At 45.1% G+C, this 19,362-nt stretch overlaps 2 protein-coding genes across 2 annotated transcripts; both read right to left on the bottom strand.

Moving 5' to 3' along the window:
* Nucleotides 1-2,481: 2,481 nt before the first annotated feature.
* On the bottom strand, nt 2,482-4,639 carry LOC123448503 (protein SODIUM POTASSIUM ROOT DEFECTIVE 2-like). The gene is made up of 3 exons (XM_045125419.1): nt 4,233-4,639; nt 4,012-4,087; nt 2,482-2,808 (listed from the first exon to the last, which is right to left on the bottom strand). Exons 1-3 carry the CDS (start codon nt 4,479-4,481, stop codon nt 2,675-2,677), a joined length of 459 nt encoding a protein of 152 aa, XP_044981354.1. The 5' UTR covers nt 4,482-4,639; the 3' UTR covers nt 2,482-2,674.
* A 1,445-nt stretch (nt 4,640-6,084) lies between these two features.
* LOC123448494 (protein MLN51 homolog) lies at nt 6,085-13,077 on the bottom strand. The gene is made up of 10 exons (XM_045125410.1): nt 12,367-13,077; nt 10,212-10,314; nt 9,710-10,110; nt 8,987-9,621; nt 8,756-8,870; nt 8,388-8,510; nt 7,706-7,758; nt 7,514-7,559; nt 7,246-7,425; nt 6,085-6,450 (listed from the first exon to the last, which is right to left on the bottom strand). The coding sequence occupies exons 1-9, from the start codon at nt 12,882-12,884 to the stop codon at nt 7,398-7,400; spliced, it is 2,022 nt and encodes a 673-aa protein (XP_044981345.1). The 5' UTR covers nt 12,885-13,077; the 3' UTR covers nt 6,085-6,450; nt 7,246-7,397.
* Nucleotides 13,078-19,362: the final 6,285 nt, after the last annotated feature.

Genomic DNA, 19,362 nt, shown 5'->3' with positions numbered 1-19,362 from the left:
GATACTGGATCGGGACGCCGCCGGTCCTCGTCGGCCCGCGTGGCACGATCGCCACCTTCGCGGTCCTGCCCTCATCACCAGGCCTCTTTGCCGGCGACGTGTACTTTCAACCGTCGCCGCCGCTCGGTGAAGTGTCGCTCATCGTCGATCCCCGCCGCCACAACTCATCCTACCTCCGCCGTCGTGTACCACCTCCGAAACCTGGCTCTGGTGCCAAATGTTAGATCAAACACTCTGAGGATCACACACGCGAGGTGGACACACGATGGAAGATGACAAGGAAGAGACACCACACACACGAACGCATGTGGGCAGTTTTTGCGATGTATAATGTTCTCATTTTTTCTATTTCTCTTTTATTATAAGCAACGGTACGTCCAAAAACCATGCCCATGATTTACTTCATCCGCGCCATCCCACGGTGGCAGTCGTGGCCAAGTCCTCGCACGTTTACAGGAAACAAACTAACTGAAAAACTATCCTATGACCAGGACTAAGCCGCAACGTGAACTTAGAGCACGTTTTTTACTTTATTTATTTTTTGAACCGGGCATCCCCTTTCCATTACTTTGACATAACGGAAATACAGTATTCAAACCCAAAAGGAAAACCAGAAAAGGGGTGCGAGTCCAAAGCACTCTTGGGAAACCCACACAGGCACTCGTCATCGAGCAACCTACCGTTGGGCGAAAACCCAAGAACACCCACTCATCGCACAAAGCAATTCAAGATAGTATAAGAAGCCCCCACAAGAAACACAGATCATCGTCTGAATCCACTCTACGCAGGGAGGCACACAAACTCCTGAACTACTTACCAGCACCAAACATCAAAACAGGATAAACCCACCATCAAGCCTTCTTCGTTTTTTACTTTATTACATAAGTTTAAACTAAAACTAAATGAGCATGTTCAGGTCTGTCAGGTTTAACATGACAGACGCGGTTTCAGTTAGATGAAATCATAGAGGGAGCTCTCCTTTAAAAAAAGATGGAAAGCCGGTAGAAGATAAGAGATGATAAGAAAGTGTCTGAAGTATGCAAAGGTCACCGAAGTTGTGAATAACTGGTAATGGCGTGACAAACCTTCTCTTTTGTCGAAGGTTACATTGGTGATGGCATTTCTCCTTTGTTGACTGTGAACATATATATACTTAGGGCTGGGCGTTCGGTTTATATGGTTAATACGGTTCGGTTTATTCGGTTCTATATAATTTCGGTTTTGAAGAAATAGAAATCGAAATAATCATTCAAAAATTGAAAACCGAACCATATTAACCATAAAATATCGGTTCGGTTTGTTCGGTTAACCGAAAAAACAAAATTCATGCACTTGTGAGTATAAGTGTAATGACTTGAGATCGTCGATTTGGATTGTATAATATGCAAAAGGATAATCACAAGTTCTAGCAACCTTAATATCATTTTATGGTTTATTCGATCAAGCAAACTAGTGACCATAATTAAGTAGAAAAAACACATGGAACGTGAAATATATTATGTGCGATTTTCGGTTTTATAGTGCCCACTCTTATATATACTTGACAAAATACCGATCCTCACAACAAATGTTGGTATCAACTCCTGGCCTTTGCATCGTGAAACTGATGCACGCGGCCAACGCTTACTCCTTGTTTTGTTATCGATGTTACTCCCTCCGTCTTGATTTATAAGTCATTTTACGAAAATCAAATAATCTGAAAACACTAAATCACGATGCATTAAGTTTCATCTTGTTTCTTATTTTTTGACTTGAATAAAAGAATCAACCAATAAGAGACGTGGGGCGTGTATGTTTTTAATGACTTAAGACTAACTAGCACGACATGAAGTGGTCAATTCATTGCATGTAATGGTATTAATTACTAGCAAGTCAACATTATTTTCTCTGGTTTTCCTCTTCGTCTTGGTTGCGGTGCACAACCTAAGATGACTTATAAACCGAGACGGAGGGAGTACTCCCTTCATTCCCTTATACTCCCCCGTCACAGTTTATAAGGCATGCACGTGCATCTAGGTCGTCAATTTGACTTATATAAAATATATTATTTAACATAAAAAATTATATCATTAGAAAATATAACATCTAAAGTTTCTAATGATATATTTTTTATAATATATGTCTTTCATTAAGTTGGTCAAATTAATGACCTAGATACACGTGTCGGACTTATAAACTGAAACGGTGGGAGTACAAAGCCACAAACTCAGATCATAGAGTACCAATGTAAAATTTAATGACTACTTTACAAATCAAGTTTTCTTCTCGGTAACTGAGATCATTGTTGCATGCATGCAAGGAAAAAATAAGAAGAAAATAATTAAGTGTTATTATGACTTCATGCATGCAAGCATTAAATAAGTTGCTAGTACAAGAAAACATTATTAATTTTTACCCGATTATGGTTGGTGGCCTTATATAGATGCAAAATGTACTTTTCAGAGTGGCCTTGCATAAGGAAATGGAGTGAATAACATCATATTCGGCAAATTTCGCTATTTCGTGTCATATGTCATTCAATGATAATCCTTTGTAATAGGAGAATACATAGGTTTTGAAGAAAAGAACAAGCTAATATAAGAAGGGAAGCCAGGGAAATAGAGGGTTGGTCGTCGGAGAAAATGGTCTCGTGTCGCTTCATATCACAGCGGCGATCGATCGACGAGCATGTACGTTAGCATGGTTGTGGTGGCATCCAGAGTTGTGCGAGCTTGACCTTGGAGACGCTCTGCAGCACCTCCAGCGGCGTCACGTCGCCGGTCACCACCACCTTCTTGCGCTCCAGATCCACCTCGAACCAAGTCACCCCTGCGGCACAAACAGCACGCTCTGAATTTTATGACAAGCCAAAGCACACACCATAAACCTTGCCAAAAACTAAAGAAGAATCGGAACCAACGACAACAGAACGCTGCCAGCGTTACTTGATTACTGCAGTTGTATTCGGAAAAGAAGCTTGATTCTGCCTTCCACTTCTTTACCCAACTTTTTTGAAAAACAAAAGGAAATACTGTTCCGGAAGAGACCTTGGTGGTGAGGAGGGCCGCAGAAGAGCTGCAGCAAACTAGGTGGACGTGTGCAACAAATTTGCCATGATAGTAAAAGAGCTGCCCTGACACATGTTGCTTCTGTTGCCAAGTCATTCACTTTGAGAAAGCTATACACCGCCGTTTTGTTCCGTGGGTTAGAAATTTCCGTCATGCGCGAAAAGGCTGTTGGTTAGTTCAGCCCGTTTGCATGTGCACCCACTCTATGCCAATTCGGATAGCAGGACAAACTGAAAATGAAATACCTGGATCTGATGAATATTTACAAACCTTCGCTGCTCGTGTGAGCAAATCTACAACAACTGATAATCTTCATTTTTTTTTACTGGTTAAAAAACACATGAAAAAGAAGATAATGCAGATTTTGTAAGAAGAACAGGTTAAAAAAAAAAGGTAAAACATGAGGCATCTTTCATCATGCATGATCCGGACCACTGCGGCAGCACACGCATGCGGGGAAGGGCCAGCCTGAAGTACATGGCAGTGGCAATAACGTAGATGCACAAAACGCGGTGCAGTTAAGCCCTGTTTGGAATAGCGTATTTTTCAAGAATACGCCTGTAAAAAATACAGACCTTTATCCGTCGGTTTCATTTCCAACTAAAAATCAATGCAGACCAGTATAATACAGGTGTAAATTTGACACCTCCGTATTACAATACATGCAATCCAAGCGCGGCCTTAGTGTTCAGTCCCGTTAGGCGGAGGGGCCCAATCGGCGTTTGGCATAACGCCCCAAATGTAACTATTTTCAACTTTGAAACCATAGGTCCATAACAGAGCACTCTTTTTTTTTCAAAACGGAGTCAAAAGATTTGTCTCATCTGTTAATTATAAGAAGAAAAGAATTGTCAAGTTTATTAATGAAAAACCGGACGAAAACCAAATCACACTAGTTTTCAACCCCCAACCTTTTGCCTTACAACAGAGGAGGATCATGTTACAAGAGCAGGTGGTACTGTACCTTCCATCTTGGAGATGTGCTTGTGGACTTTCTTGGCGCAGCCGTAGCAGTGCATGGACACCCTCAGCTCCACGGTCTAGGCGCACGCGCCCGCGCCACGCCAACAAGCAAACATGTCAAGACTAAACCCGAGACCCAGAGAAGGAACATGCGATGCATACCGGAGGAGGCAGGAGATGCATGGATGGATGGACGCATCGACAAGCATTGCATTTGCATACCTTGGGCTGCAGATGGAAACCCAGCGTGGTGGACGACGACGACGACGAGCCCTTGCCGACGAGGAGGTCGGTGAGCCTCACCACCTGGCTACTCCCACTCACCAGGGCCTTCCTCTCCTCCACCACCTCCTCCAGCGCGCGCGCGCACAGGCAGCCGCACCCGGCGCCGGCGCCGGCGCCCACGCACGCGGCGAAGCAGCCCAGCACGCTGCCGCCCATGCGGCGCCATAGCCGCCGCTTCATCGCCATTAATTCAGCTCGCCGCCGGTGTCACTCTCACACTCACTTGGGAGAGAGTGGAGTGGCCGGAGTACGTTGTTGTTTAAAGAGCACGTTGGGCGGCTCTGGCGTCTAAGATCGGCTGGGATCTATCGAGTAATGTCCATGATCAATGATGGACACGGTACAAGTTAGTAGCGGTCAGGTAGCTAGTGTACCGTCATGGACTCAAGGCAGTAGCGATCCGCTGCACTGCAGGGGATCGGCGAGGCTGGTACGTGGGGCCGGCTGGCTAGCGATAGAGCTACCGTGCATGTGTACGTGCTCGCTGGGTGCGCTGGCAATTAATACATGAACATTAATACATGCTGGCACGTTACAAGCCAACCCTGCTAAAATGTTTCTATCGTGTGGACGGTAGTACTGACCCCCATCTTAGCTGCCCGATTGTTGATGAGGTTCGCACTTGATCCAACAATTGTTCTTTCGGTTTTGTTCTATGCAGCGGGGGGGGGGGGGGGGGGGGGGGGGGGGGGGGGGCAAGTTTGCCGGGCTCTCCATGCACCTCAAGGCAAGCACTAGTGAGAGTAGTGACACCAAAAGACGGTGGAATCACGCCTCTCAAGAGAGAGCATGTGGTGATCCGCAGGGGTAAAAGAAAGAATGAACATGTGGTGTAGTTAGTCAATACTACTCCTAGATCATAGGCTATGAAAGGTGCATGCACGGGTGTGCTAGATGCCAATGTCATGGGAGAAAAAGCTTAATCATTGGCTCCAAAGACTAATATAATAGTGAGATCCCTCTGCCAATGGATGGATCGATCGGTGGATTGATTGATTGTCCCATAGCTATCTAGCCCTGCCCTGTCATGTTTCACAAGATTCTGAGAGCATGGTTAATAGTATAGCCAACTGCTGGCTATAAGCAGTCTTATAGCTTACCTTATAGTCAGTTTGTACAATAGTTAGGTATAAAAGAATACTACTTTTATCATATATGATCCACGTTTTATTCTCACAAAGCATCTAGGAGCACGTGCTAGAGCTGGCTCTTCACGAAGAGCCCGCTTCCTTTCTCTCTCCTCTTCTCTCTCATCCAACTCAGCAGAAATATATTATTTTAATCCTTGCAGCCTGCTGACTGGACCTTATTATACTTGCTCTGAGAGGTCTAGCTACATGCTTCTACAATTTCGAAAGCGAAATAAAACTATTCTTTTTCGTATGAAATTGTGAGAGGAAAGACAAGGCTTGCTGCATGGGCAAGGGTTGGTGCAGGCGGACCAGCAGGTGGCCCTCACTGGATACGATCCATTTGGTGCATGGCACGGAGATCCGGCACGCATTACTACGGCCTCGTGGTGGAATAAATGCGTAACGGTGAAGGCAGGGCTGCGACTGTAGAATCTATGCTTTTCATTCATTATCTTGGACCATGCATGTTTGGCAAACAGATTCACAACACACCCAATCAATCGGTTCAGGATTTGGCTGGTGCCGTTGCAGTGCATCTACAGGGAAAATGTGTTCGGCAACTGCTGCAGCAAGAAAAGAAAAAAGGGCTAGTCCACGCAGTGCATGCTGTGGTCTCTCTAGTTAAATGTTGATTGATGTTGTAGATACAATTGAAATATTACCGACAACTCGAATAATCTGTTGCTAAAAGTACAGAATAATAATTGTTTGTAATTGTACATATGCATACGAGGTAATCCCACCATTTCTACACAATAGTAGGTGAGCTCAACCAAATCCACTCTATACCATCATCTCTCAAACCAAACGCTGACCAGACACATGAGCGAAACCAACCTATTCCAGCGGCGTGGAAACATGACAATTCTATCACACTTTGTTCCCCAACCAAACACGACCCAAGAATCTTGCCCCCGTCGTCAACAATCTGACCTGATAAGGGCAACTGAACCGCTGGCAGCAACCCATCAGAATAATCACTGCAAGTGATTATAGTGATATGGGCATCTTCAACCGTCAACCTGCAAAGGAGCAGTGTAAGGTTTGTTAACACTGGTACATGGACTGAGCAACTGAGAATAACATATCCTATTAACCTGCAATGTTCATGTGCAGGCACATATACATGATAACCACATCTTAACATTCGAGGCTACAAGAACAATATGAACATCTGATCACCGAAGATGTGTAAAGATACACTAAAATACCATCCCAGGTGAAATATCTGAATAATCACTCATGAACCAGATGCAGTTCAGAGTAATGCCCCATGGTTGATTTATGAGGGTGAAAAGGTAGATTTAGGCCACACCACATAATTGCCGATGATTCAGAAATACTAAAAACAGCATAGTACCAACGGCACTCACAAGTCTCAAATGTACACTTGCTCTTAAAAAAGGTTCAACTTATCAGGTGACCAAATGTAACCCTAAACAAACAGAAAATGTAAGGGAAACAAAAAATGTAACCCCAAATGTCTCAAATGTACAGTTGCTCCTAAAAAAAAGGTTCAGCTTAACCAACTGTAACCACAGGCAAATAATTTTCATAATTTCAAGTCTCGCAGGAGCACAGGTCATCACTGGTTAATAAAACAGAAAATGGAAGGGAAGAAAAATGCCTGGCATGCACCATGTATACGCATGTACTCCCTCCGTTCCTAAATATAAGTCTTTTAAGATATTTCACTAGGTGACTACATACAAAGCAAAATGAGTGAATATACACTCTAAAGTATGTCTACATACATCCGTATGTAGTCCTTTAGTAGAATCTCTAGAAAGACTTATATTTAGGAACGGAGGGAGTACCTGGCATCTTTTGGATACTAAATAGCCCAAAGTGCACAGAGCAGACACTGAAGTGCTTCAGCTACTCAGTAAGACCTTGTTGGGATAACAAGTCTTGCCCAAATCTTGCAAAGACCCAAGCTCATGAAGTGCTTGTAAACATCGTCCTATGGTCATTGGCCAAGGTTCATCTGCGAGTATCTGCAACAAGATATGACATGATATCAACACATGGTGCTATTATGAGAAAGCATACGGTGGACGGAATGGATTTGTTTTTTAACAATACCGTCGAGGTTTATTTTGGCGTTGACTAGGCTCATCATTTACAACTTCTGCAAAAGGGGCAAATGTGTCAAAACATTCCTAGTTTTCTAGGATCACAAGAGAGAGCGGAAACTTCTAATATATCTGAAATTAAACACACGTAAAAATAATAAGGTAGAGATACGATATTGAGAAAGGAACCAAGCTGTTTTACCTGTTATTTCTGGGGGCTTCAACTGCGAGGGCGCATTACTTGCACTAGGTTCTCTGTATAGAGCAGCAACAAAAACAGAAAGCCAAGAATTATTCATCCTTGTTTCATTCAATGAAGTTTGATGGGTGACAGAGAAAAAGTTTAATATATAATGAGATCTGACTGGTCAGTTAGTACTATTGGAAGACAAAGCAAGCAGACACATTGGTGGGGTAAATTGACATAATACAAGTCCTACGGCCAACTAAGGCTGTGTTTGGTTGAGCTGCAGATTCTAAAAAAGCTGCTGTGGAAAAGCTGGAAGCTGAAAAGTTTGGGTACCCCCAGCTTTGAGGAAGAAGCTACAGATTCTCAAAAGATGCTTTGAACATTTATCCCTTTGGTTAGCTTTTAGCTTTTCAAAGCAGAAGATGGTAAAAAAAAGCTGAACCAAACACAGACTAATTGCTTATAAAAAATAAAGCATAGTTTGTCACGCTTGTGAACATGCCGTTGACCTTTGCAGCTTATGCTGTCAAGCTTTAACCCTCTCACAAAACTAGTAGGACTATTGTTCTATGCAAGAAGAGGATGAACTATAATTAAATTGAGGTAACTCGTCTCAAAGGTATACACGAGTACAGCTGAAATAAGAAATCTAAAGCCCTGCAATTCATCATGTTATAGTATTGGACCAACATACCTAGAATTAACTGAAGAAGATGCCTGCTCAGAAGCTCGGGGATAATAGCTGCCATCCATGGCAAAATAAGGTGAGCCATAAGTTGCTCCTAAACCTCCAGCGGAACCAGACAATATTGGCAACCTGATTTCAGTTAGATGCGGCCAAACAAATAATTAGACAAGCTAATTATGAATTCCATATTCAAATAAATAAATGCTACATCAATAAGCCAGTATGCGGTAGTCTACAGCCATGTAATACCAATCAAAACTGCATATTAATGACAACGGAAATTCTCACATCATCATACCACAGACAACACTAGTGCACCAACATCATACTAGATTGAGATGCAGAAAAAACAATTAGGATAATTAACTCCTTACCAAGCCATCTCAGAATTGCTGACACCAAGTTGTTGCTGAGACACAAATCCTGGTAAAGCCATACCGATTGAAGGAACACCAGGCACACCTGGATGCTGGCCTCCAAACTGCATAACTGTATGATAGAAAACAGTTACTACTTACTAGTATCATTAATTACTTATTTTTCTTACATGCTCCCATTAAGTACTCATGTTATTACATTGTAATTTCACAGTGTAAACTACAAACCTGGGAAGAGTGCTGGGGTGCCATGGAAACCTTTGTCACCAAGTGAAAGGCCTCCTGTAGCTCCGAGAACATGACTTCCACCATAAGGAAAAGAAGAAGCACGCTCTTCTCCCAGGTCACCAGGTTGCCCCTTCAACGGCAGTCGAGTAACAGCTTTGTTTGATCCACGAGGTGAAGAAACACCAGCGTCTTCAGTTAAAACTGTAGGCGTGGGTTGTGTGAAAGATGGCATTCGACCACTACTACCAAATTGTGCACCCAACATCTGGGTTGGCATCCTTAGTGTGGATTGGGTATTTGATGATGTTGATGGAGATGACTGCATATTTGTGCCCTTCGGTACGAAAGCCTTCCCTCTCAACAGGGGGGCATTTTGTGGGGTTGGAGAAACATGTTCCATACCAGTGGGAGGTGAGAAGGGCCTACTAGTTGTACTAGGTTGTGCATTCCCCCTTTGACCAATCAGTTGTTCCTGGTGGGATGGCCTTGATGGGTAAAATGGTGGCGAGGCTGAATTCAAGTTTGATGCAAAGGATTGCTTATTAGGAAAACCTTGCTCAGGCCGAGAATTTGAATTCTGAGGTTGGTGCTTCACCAAATTTGCATTTGATGAAGCATTTTCAGGTTTCTGTGATCTGAAATATGATTGAAAAACAACATGCTGATGTTAGTTTCTATCAAAAAAATATGCAAAGATCAAACAAAAATAAACCTTCCACTCACTTATCATTTTGCTCTGAAGATATCTCGGTCGTACTGCGACGTGGTTGGTAACGCCTAGAGCCTCTGCCACGAACTACGCTTGGTGTGGCCTTGCGACTTCTGGAACCGTCATAGTCAGTGTGAGATTCTTTTGGAACCACATCTAAGTTATCAACATCATCATTGTGAGCATGAGACGATTTAGGGGCTCTATTCTTCCTGTGATCACGCAGGACTGGTCCAGCATTTTTTGTATTATCAAGGGAAACATGAGATCCCTTTGGAACATAGCTGTAGTTCTGGTTACCATCATGATTGTGAGCTCGAGACCTGTTGCCTCTGAAATTACCACGGCTAACACCACGAGTCCTACCGCCAGGTCCACCAACACGCCCTCCAGAGCGGCCCCTCGGATTTCTCATCTGAAAGCACAATTAACAAAAAAAAAACATAGGTAAGGAAACATGCATCAGCAGTTCAATGCATAGTAGAAAATAAGAAAGCATAGTACTCAGTTACTCACATTGCCATTATGATAACCACGTGGATGCATCTCATCAAATCTGTCATGGACCCAAGCTTCCTCCTCTTTAGGGTTCCACAAGTTCCTATTACTCAGTGTTCTCCTAAATTGAGAATATGGATAGATTAGAAAGCAGTTGAAACCTGGATCATGTAATCATGATACAGATTAAGCATCATGGATAGATTATGAAGGGGCGTTGAGGGCCTCCAATTTCATTTAGAGAAGCCAGGACTACATAAGTGATGGTAATACAACACCCTCCAGGACAAAAGAGAAGAAAAAAGCCCTTCCACACTTTACAGGTACCTACACAGGCGCGACAGACAAACTTACAAAGCTACACGGGAAAACCTCTATTTTTTGTGTATGCATCTTGGACTTGTGAATAAATTTAATAATTTAATACTCCCTCTGTACCTAAATACTTGTAGTTGGGGAGAACTGGATTAGTTCTCCCCAACTACAAGTATTTAGGTACAGAGGGAGTAGTTAACAGGGATTTCATGTGTGTACCAACTAGTTGCATGAAATTGTGTGATTCAGTAACACATACACTTGTTCATACGCCTGGGCATATTTCTATAACATTGAGCTGCAAACAGTTGAGGATCCAAGATTTTACTCTCTCAACAACATAGGTTTGGTTTACCTAGAGACTGGGGAAATAACTAAAGAAGAGTTAGCCAGTGAGTTCGGGATAATATACAAGACCTCATGGCCATGGCTGATTAGACAGATTGACAAGTGGTCCTTCCTAGTTAAATTTCCACCACATATCCATGTTTTGGCCTGGTCAAAGAAGGAGTATCTGTAAATGTTGCAGTCTGAGAAGGAGAACTGGATGCCTTTGAAGACCTTGCTGAAGTCTGGCTGCATTTAAGGGGGCTGCAACCTAACTGGTGCCAATGGGACACCTTGGATGAAATAGCTTCACCTTTTGGTCTGCCCTTGGATGTTGACTGGCAGGGTATGTTCAATAGTTTCTTTGAGGTATTGGTTGACAATCACCAGCTAAACTACAACCGATTTGGGAAGGTCTGTACTTTCTAAGCTGACTGTGTCAAATCCCTAGCGCACGAAACGTCACCAGTTTGATCCAAGCAGTTTCTAACCACCTTCCCAAGTCCTCAGAGAATGTAATTTGTACCATGCTTAGATTCAACTGTTATACTCCCTCCGTCCCTAAATATATGTCTTTTTAGAGATTCCACTAAGGACTACATGCGGATGTATATAGACATGTTTTAGAGTGTAGATTCACTCATTTTGCTCCGTGTGTAGTCTCTAGTGGAATCTCTAAAAAAGACTTGTATTTAGGAACGGAGGGAGTACATTACATGCATTCACACACATCATGTTTCAGGTTGATGCTTTCCAGCTAATGTCTATTTGCAATTCTGCATCATTATATTCATCAGTGTTTCTGTTATAATGCAACATTAGGTCATCAGTATATCCATGATGAACAGTACTGGTGCCATCAACGGCACGGGGAGGTTAGAACCTGTGGCCAGTGGGGTTGCAGGTTTCACTGGTGGCAGGGGCAATACATATTGGTATTTGCACAGAATGCTACTAGTATAGCCTAGTAAAGTGTGTTTTCTGCTCGGTACTGCAATTTTGGTTGAAATAGTCAGGGTACAGAACAGCCTAGTAAAGTGTGTTTCAGCTTGGTACTGCAATTCTGGTTGAAATACTTCGGGTACAGAACAGACTAATAAAGTGTGTTTCAGCTTGGTACTGCAATTCTAGTTGAATTAAGTCCCAAGATTCCCTATTCAATTCTAATCTAAATATACTTATAGAAACATAAGCGTCCAGCCCTAGTAGACATGCTAAGTTTTTTTGTGGAAACTTGGGTGAAACTAATCGAATCGAACATAAATCTCCTCAAGCTGAAACTTGATGCAACTAATGCTTACTTTGCGGTTGCTAAATTGTGCTGCACTAAACTTATTTTACAATTCTCTTTTTAGAGACAGAAGGAGAGAAAAATTGGTTAACCACACGGTAAAATGCACGGAATCTAATTGAGCAAACAGGATTGCTGTAATTCACCGCAATGCTGGTTTAACTAATTAGCAATTGGCTACATCTTAAGTCACGCGGGCAATGGAAAGTAGGCGGTAATCTGAAGATGAAAGGCGGGTACCTTCCGCGGCCACGGCCGCCGCGGGACTCCTGGAAGCGGTCGTCGTGCATGTAGAAGGCGCCGGCCGTCGGCACGGCGTAGGGCTCGCTCTCCTTCTTCCCCTCCTCCCCCTCCTCTCCCGCCGCGGCCGCCTCCTTCCCTGCTTCCCCATCCTCGTCGGCCCCCTCCGCCGCCTCTCTCGGCGCGGCAACGGCCTGGGCGGCCGCCCCACCACGCCCCTGCTCGAAATCCTCGTACACCTCCTCGTACTCCTCATACTCCTCGTCGTACTCCTCGCCGTACTCCTCGGCGGCGCCCTGCCCGTCGGACTCCGCGCCGGATCCGGCCCCTCTCCGCGGCAAGGGCAACCCGCCGTCCGCCTCCTCGTCCTCCTCCTCTTCCTCGTCGCTCGCCGCGGCCCGGCGCCTCATCGCCGGGAGGGGCGCGTCGTCGAGGTCGCTCTCGTACTCCTCCTCCTGCTGCTGGTCCTCTGCCCCCTGACGCACGGCATCCGCCTTCTCCCCCTCCCTGTCGGCCATCGGCGCCGCGAGCCGGGAGACCGCGGGGCGGATCGGGGGCGGCCGGGCGAGGGAATTAGGGTTCGGCGGCGGCGGAATTCGACGGAATCTGGAAGCTTCCGGTGGTGTTGTGGCCGGCCTGCGTGTGGACGGGGGGAGGAGGGTGGATGAGATTTAAGAAGGGGGAAAAACTGTCGCCGTTTGGTGACACCGTCGGACACGCACCGGCACCCCCCGTGTCCAAATCCAGATCCTGCGGCGGTTGAGTTGGAGTCTGACGATTGCCGTTTGTGACGCTGACGCGGCTGGCCCGCGCCCCGGTTTTGGGCGCTCTGTCGGACCGTCACGTACGCAGTGCGGTCATAAAGCTTTTTGTTTTTGGCATTGACCAAACGCAAGTCCTTTTTCTTTCCACTGTTTGTGATGCACAGAACAGGAAGTCAACTGTGGCTGCTGGTGAGGTTAAACTTGATCTTTTTTTAACTGGCAAAAATGCCCCTGCGTTGTATTGGATGAAAATAAAAAAAATTATCATTAATCTTCGTGTGCTGTAATTTAATGTGTCATTCGTTGCATCGGAAGAAAAATTGATAAAGTCACGTCATTATCTCTGATGACGCCTTCTTCAACATTGCACTATCATCGAATAGAAGAGTTACGATGCATTGAAGTGGGATTGTTTATGTAAAAATTATTTGATTATTTTTTTGAAAAAGAAAATTATTTAATAATTTTTTGTACATTTTTATTTTTTAAAGAAAAATGTTGTTTGTTTGTTTGATTTATTTGCAAGTTTATATTTCATTTCCTTTCTTTTGCTCTATCTAGACTTCGCCTTAACACAAGCATTTCACATGGACATATGCAGGCTCCTTCTTTAAAAAAGACACAAACACTTTGGAGAGAGGAGCACACACTCATTTTGTTCCCCATCGATAATAAAAGGAAAAGGTTAATTTTTGGGTGGAGCAGCACGGCAGCCGCGTACACCCACTTTGACATTTTTTCTGCTCCGACCTTTTTTCTGAATCGTCTCTCTCCTTCCTTATGATTATCTGTGCTCCTTCTCTTTACGCTCCCTCCTCTTTCGCGCTTCGTGCGCTCCGGCCATGGCGTCGCCGCCCTCCACCTTTGCTCGTCCTCTGCTCAAGCCTCCCTCCTATTAGCTCTTGCACCGCCACCGCTCTCTTCCGGTCGCCTGTCGCCTGCCATGGCCGGCCACCGAGCGCCTCCTCCAGCCCCTGCCTCGCTTGCTGATTTAAAATCAATTATGTATATAAACTGATTCATCAGAAGGTAAGGAGGCGATGTGGGATTATTAAAAAAGGGACGTTCTTTATTTTATACACACAACGTGACTTGTCTCAGTGGGCGTTCAATGTTGTACTGCATCGACGGAGTGCCCGCGCCATGGTCGGCCGGTGGAGCCAGGATCCGGCGGTGGTGGAGCTTGGGGAAGGGCCCGGTGGCACTGGACGCAGGCCGTAGTGGAAGAATGTTCGATGCGTGGGCGCATGTAGGTGAGCTCGTCGTTGGGGCCGTTTGAGCTGTCAGCAAGCAGCGCCGACAGCACCCCGACGCCCATGGAGAAGCCACGCAGCAGTCGCGGCACGTAGCACAGCCGTCGCCGCCTTCGAGTTCGCAAGCCATCGGCGCCCCCGTGCTCTCCTACGAGCGGTGCCGCCGTCCCTCGCCTTGCTCACGTGGGCTGCAGCGAATGCCTGCCGCGAGGCACCGGTGCTCCCGTCCTCCCCTGGGCCCGGCCGTTGACCCAGCTCAAAGCAGAGGTCGGTCGAAGCCGAGCCGCCAGCGCGCCAGAGACCCGCCGCCGACGAATCCACACAACGAGGGGAGGAGGAGGAGGGGGGAGGGGAAGGGAAGAAGGAGGAGGGGCGGCCGACGGATCCATGCGGCGAGGAGAGGAGGAGGAGCGCCGGAATGCGCCAGAGCAAAGTTGTCCAGGTTTTTTTTTTATAAAAAGACGAAATGCTTTTTTCCACTAAAGTTAAGTACTGCGGGTTCAATTAGCATAAAACAGGAGTTTTTTGTGAAAATGCCATGACGGGTGAACGGACAGAAGCAATAGCTGGTTTAATATTGTTAGGTAAAGACTAGAGCTGAGGGAAAGAGACTAAGTTAACATTGTCGTTGCCATGTCAAAAAAGGAAAATATTGTTGTCCCTTAAAGGAAAGAGAGTCAAAAAGAAAATCTTCCAATTAATTATTGTTGAAATGCATAAGATCAGTCCCCTCTGCTCGTTTTGTACATGATTTTATTGATTGGGATGCCTGAGAAAAATGGAGTGTTCTTTTTACGTTATGCTTGGTAGCTGATGTGCATGCAAATCCGTTGACCGCCTCCTCTGCTTCTCATTCTGATGATAGTCGTGACGTTGGGAAAGACATCGGGTGTGCCGAAGGTCCAATTCTCTTGCTACCTGGCGTAACAAAGAAAAACAAAACCTAGAGTTGTTCCCTACTTCGTTTCTATCCCAGTCTCGTTTCGTTTCATTTTGTTATTATTTAGGGTTATTTATTTCTATGTCCCGTTTCGTTTAGTTTTGTTCGTTTGTGCCCCACTTGTTTACCTTTTTTTTGTTTTTCCCTACTTCACTCTAACCCAGTCTCGCACGTGGCCATTTTCGTCGTGTCAACCTTCTTTAACCGTTACTTGGCCTGATTAGTGGGATCGGTCTGGGACACCTCATCGCGCGCATGAGTGAGGCTCGGATGAGGCCGATCTGAGGCCTCATTTTAAAGCGTGCCCAACCCATTTTGAATCCACTTCATGCCTAATTCCAATTTGACCACCGCAACAGCCATTCACCGCGCCCCATTTTCAATCCACGTGAGGCCCAATCACGAAGATAACCTCGTGAAGAGAGATTGGACTGGTTCTGGTAAGTGTAGATTTTGCAGTGTCGGGGAAACAGTGGACCATTTACAATCATTTTTTGTTTATCAACGGCTCCTTAGCTAGGAATGTTTGGGGGGTTGTAGAGTGTACTCTGGGAGTATGGGTATAAAAATGAGGTGCTATTTGGAAGGCACGTGATAGAACATGATTTGATAATATTTACCTGTATGATTCCTCGACCAGTGTTAGACAATCAGCTCATTGGTTGGAATTTTGGAAATTGGTACAAAGAAGAGAACTACGAGGGGCACAAGTCAAAGGGGCAAGATTACTGCTCCGAGTGGCAGCGAACATATTCAGTACAAGAAAAGGTTGGGCGCCAATGGTGTTGAGGATTGCCGGATGACATAGATGTACAGTAAGAGGAATTGATTTTGACAGTGGTTTTCTACAGCCCAACTTGGTGCACCCACGCTATATCCATGCAAAAAAAATATAGCAAAACATTTGAAAAATTATGAAACTTTATAGAAAAGATTATGAACACATATTATATGGGCTTGCAAAGTTTGGTGGACAAATAACATCCAAAGAGCTCTCTACAAAAAGAACACAAAACTCCTTAGATGTCATTTGACCACCAAACTTTGCAAACATCTATAACATTTGTTCATAGTCATTCTTATAAAGTTTCAGATTTTTTGTAAATGTTTTGTTATGTTTTTTTGCGTTGGTGTAGCATGAATACACCAAGCTGAGGTTCAGCCACTACTTTTTCAATGAGTTATAAAAGACTGCTTCCTCAATGAGCCGGTGAAATGATGTTTACTGTTTTAGTTGTAGTTTGTAGTTAAAAAGAATCTTTGGGTCTGTTTGGCTTTTTTTTGTTGGCATGTACTCCCTCCGTCCGAAAATACTTGTCTTAAAGATGAATGTATCTAGACTTATTTTAATTATAGATACATTCATTATATTCATTTTTCGAACAAGTATTTCCGAACGGAGGGAGTGTGTCTTTCTGGCTGTAATAATTAGTTTTACAGATGTTGTTAAACTGTGTAGGACTGAAAGCTAGTAGAAGGTGGAGGGGTGTATGATCAGGTTAACCTGGAACCATTTTTGGATGAAATGGTCCTCGAACTGCATACTCCCTTCCTTTAATTTAAATGGATTAAATCAACAATCTCATTAAGACTATCCAAAATGGGAGTAAAGGTAGTGTCATAGATGCCATCTAAGATAAAATATGATCTGGTAACTAATTAATGAGAAGAGAGAGAAATTGAGTAACTTAACATGTTACTAGCTACCCCTATGAGTAACATAATGCATATCAAGGCAAGATGAGTCTATAAACTAATAAATGAAAGGCTTAATGCTAATACCCCTATGTTACTATCCACTGTGAAAATAGTAACTTAGACTAGTAATATATATAGTTTGCAAAAATACTTAATTAACATGGTTATTAATTGGCTGGCGGATTGCTCACTCGTATCCGCCGCCTTTCCCGTTTACCACGCATCCCACATGGGGCACATCAACCGCTCATCTCTATCCTTATCCCAACGGTCACACATTCTTTCATTGACCCTTTCGTCCCTTACCTCTTATCTCTTCATCCCCTCCCTTTTTCCATGGATCTCATCCCCACTACTTCTCAAACAAGCACGTTGCAACAACCCCACCACATGAGCGGCGGCCACTGGCGTTCTTTCTCTGCTGCAAAAACGCAGGTGTTGCAAAGACTACTTGTTGCTCTCTCGGTTGCCGCCATCGACGTTCTTTTATGTTTTCACAACAACTCTTGTTGCAGGAATACATAGAAGAGGCTGGAGATGTTGGGTCCTATTTTAATGAAGGTTTCACAATAGATAAAAGAAGGTTTTTCAACAAAAGCATTGTTGCAGGAATTTAGAGAAGAAGAACGGGCGGCTCACCTCGTAAAATCGAACAGCTTGCGAGGCGGCAGATCTTTTAACAAGATCCGTCGGCTGACTCATGGCCCAATTAATATGCCCTTTTTCATAAAATAAGAAATGTGTTTGTCAATGCATTAAATGGGTACAAACCATTCTAATTTGAAAAAAGCTTTTCGGAGCGACAACACAAAAAAGTGAAACACTCCCTCGTGCGCCTCCTTTGAGGCGACCTTGGGGCCCCGAGATCCTAGCGTCGTCGGGCTCAGTCTTCCTCTGCTCCGCTGCCGCCGGCCCCTGTCACGGTGGCGGTGGGGCCTGTTCCTCCAAGGGGAGGGGGAACCTCCGGTCATAGCGTTGGGCGCGATGGATCTTAGGCACTGGGGCGGCGGCCTCGGTCTTCGTGGCGATGGCGGTGTGATGGCCGGACATGGGTGTGGTGCTATTGCTTTCGTTCTGGGTGCTCGCTGTGAAGGAAGCTCGGCCCTTTTGCTGGGCGGCGTGACTCGGCGTTTCTTCGACATGACGACTCCGGCACTGTCGCGACCTTCGGGTCGCCCGGCGGTTCTTCTCCAGTTGGCCTAGACGGGGTGGCAGCCCCCTGGCATTGCGTGTGCGACCTCGTTCCCCATGGGATCTCGTCGATGGAGTTGTCGGCTTGACGGATCTGGCCGGCTTTGATCGGATCTAGCGTTCTGGTTGTCTATGTTCGTGGGGCCTCTGCCATGATGGGGAGTTGTGGTCTCTAGTGTGGGGTGATCGTGTTGTGCGTGGCCAAATCGCCTCTGTGCCCCGTTTTCTCTAATTAACTAGATGATTGTCTGACGTGTTGTAATGAGAAACTTGCTAAAAGAATGAATAAAAGTTCCTAAAAATATGGGCACTGCTAGGCACCGGCGTGCCGGCCCTAGTAGTTGCGCCGGTCGTGCCCTAGCCGCCGGATGCAGCCAGCCCTACCGTTCGATCTGCGTTGATGATACGTCTCCAACGTATCTATAATTTTTTATGGTTTCATGCTATTATCTTGTCAAACTTTGGATGTTTTTGCATGCCTTTTATATATTTTTTGGGACTAACTTATTAACTCAGTGCCAAGTGTCAGTTCCTGTTTTTTCCATGTTTTTGACCCCTTTCAGAGGAGATTTTGAAACGGGGTCCAAACGGAAGAAAATCCCTGAAAAGATTTTTTCCGGAACGAAAGAAGATCGGGAAGCTTGAGAGCCAAGGCAGGGGAGCTTCAGCGGCCCCACAAGCCCCCCACCCCGCGGCCAGGGGGGTAGGCCGCGGCCCACAGGCTTGTGGGCCCCCTGAGCGCCCCCTGACCTAGGGGTTGCGCCTATAAATTCCCTAAAAATCCCAAAAAAATCAGGAGATCATCGAAAGTACTTTTCCGCCGCCGCAATCTTCTGTCTCCGCAAGATCCCATCGGGGCACGTTCTGGTGCCCTGTCGGAGGGGGGATTCGTACACGGAGGGCTTCTTCATCAACACCATGACCTCTCCGATGATGCGTGAATAGTTTACCATAGACCTACGGGTCCATGGCTGGTAGCTAGATGTCTTCTTCTCTCTCTTGGATCTTCAATACAAAGTTCTCCATGATCTTCATGGAGATCTATCCGATGTAATCTTCTCTTGCGATGTGTTTGTCGAGATTCGATGAATTGTGGATTTATGATCAGATTATCAATGAATCTTATTTGAGTTTCTTGTGATCTCTCTTA

This window comes from Hordeum vulgare, chromosome 1H, assembly GCF_904849725.1.
Source record: "Hordeum vulgare subsp. vulgare chromosome 1H, MorexV3_pseudomolecules_assembly, whole genome shotgun sequence".
NCBI lineage: Eukaryota > Viridiplantae > Streptophyta > Magnoliopsida > Poales > Poaceae > Hordeum > Hordeum vulgare.
Note: the sequence above shows the minus strand (reverse complement) of the source record. Positions and strands in the feature narration are given on the sequence as shown.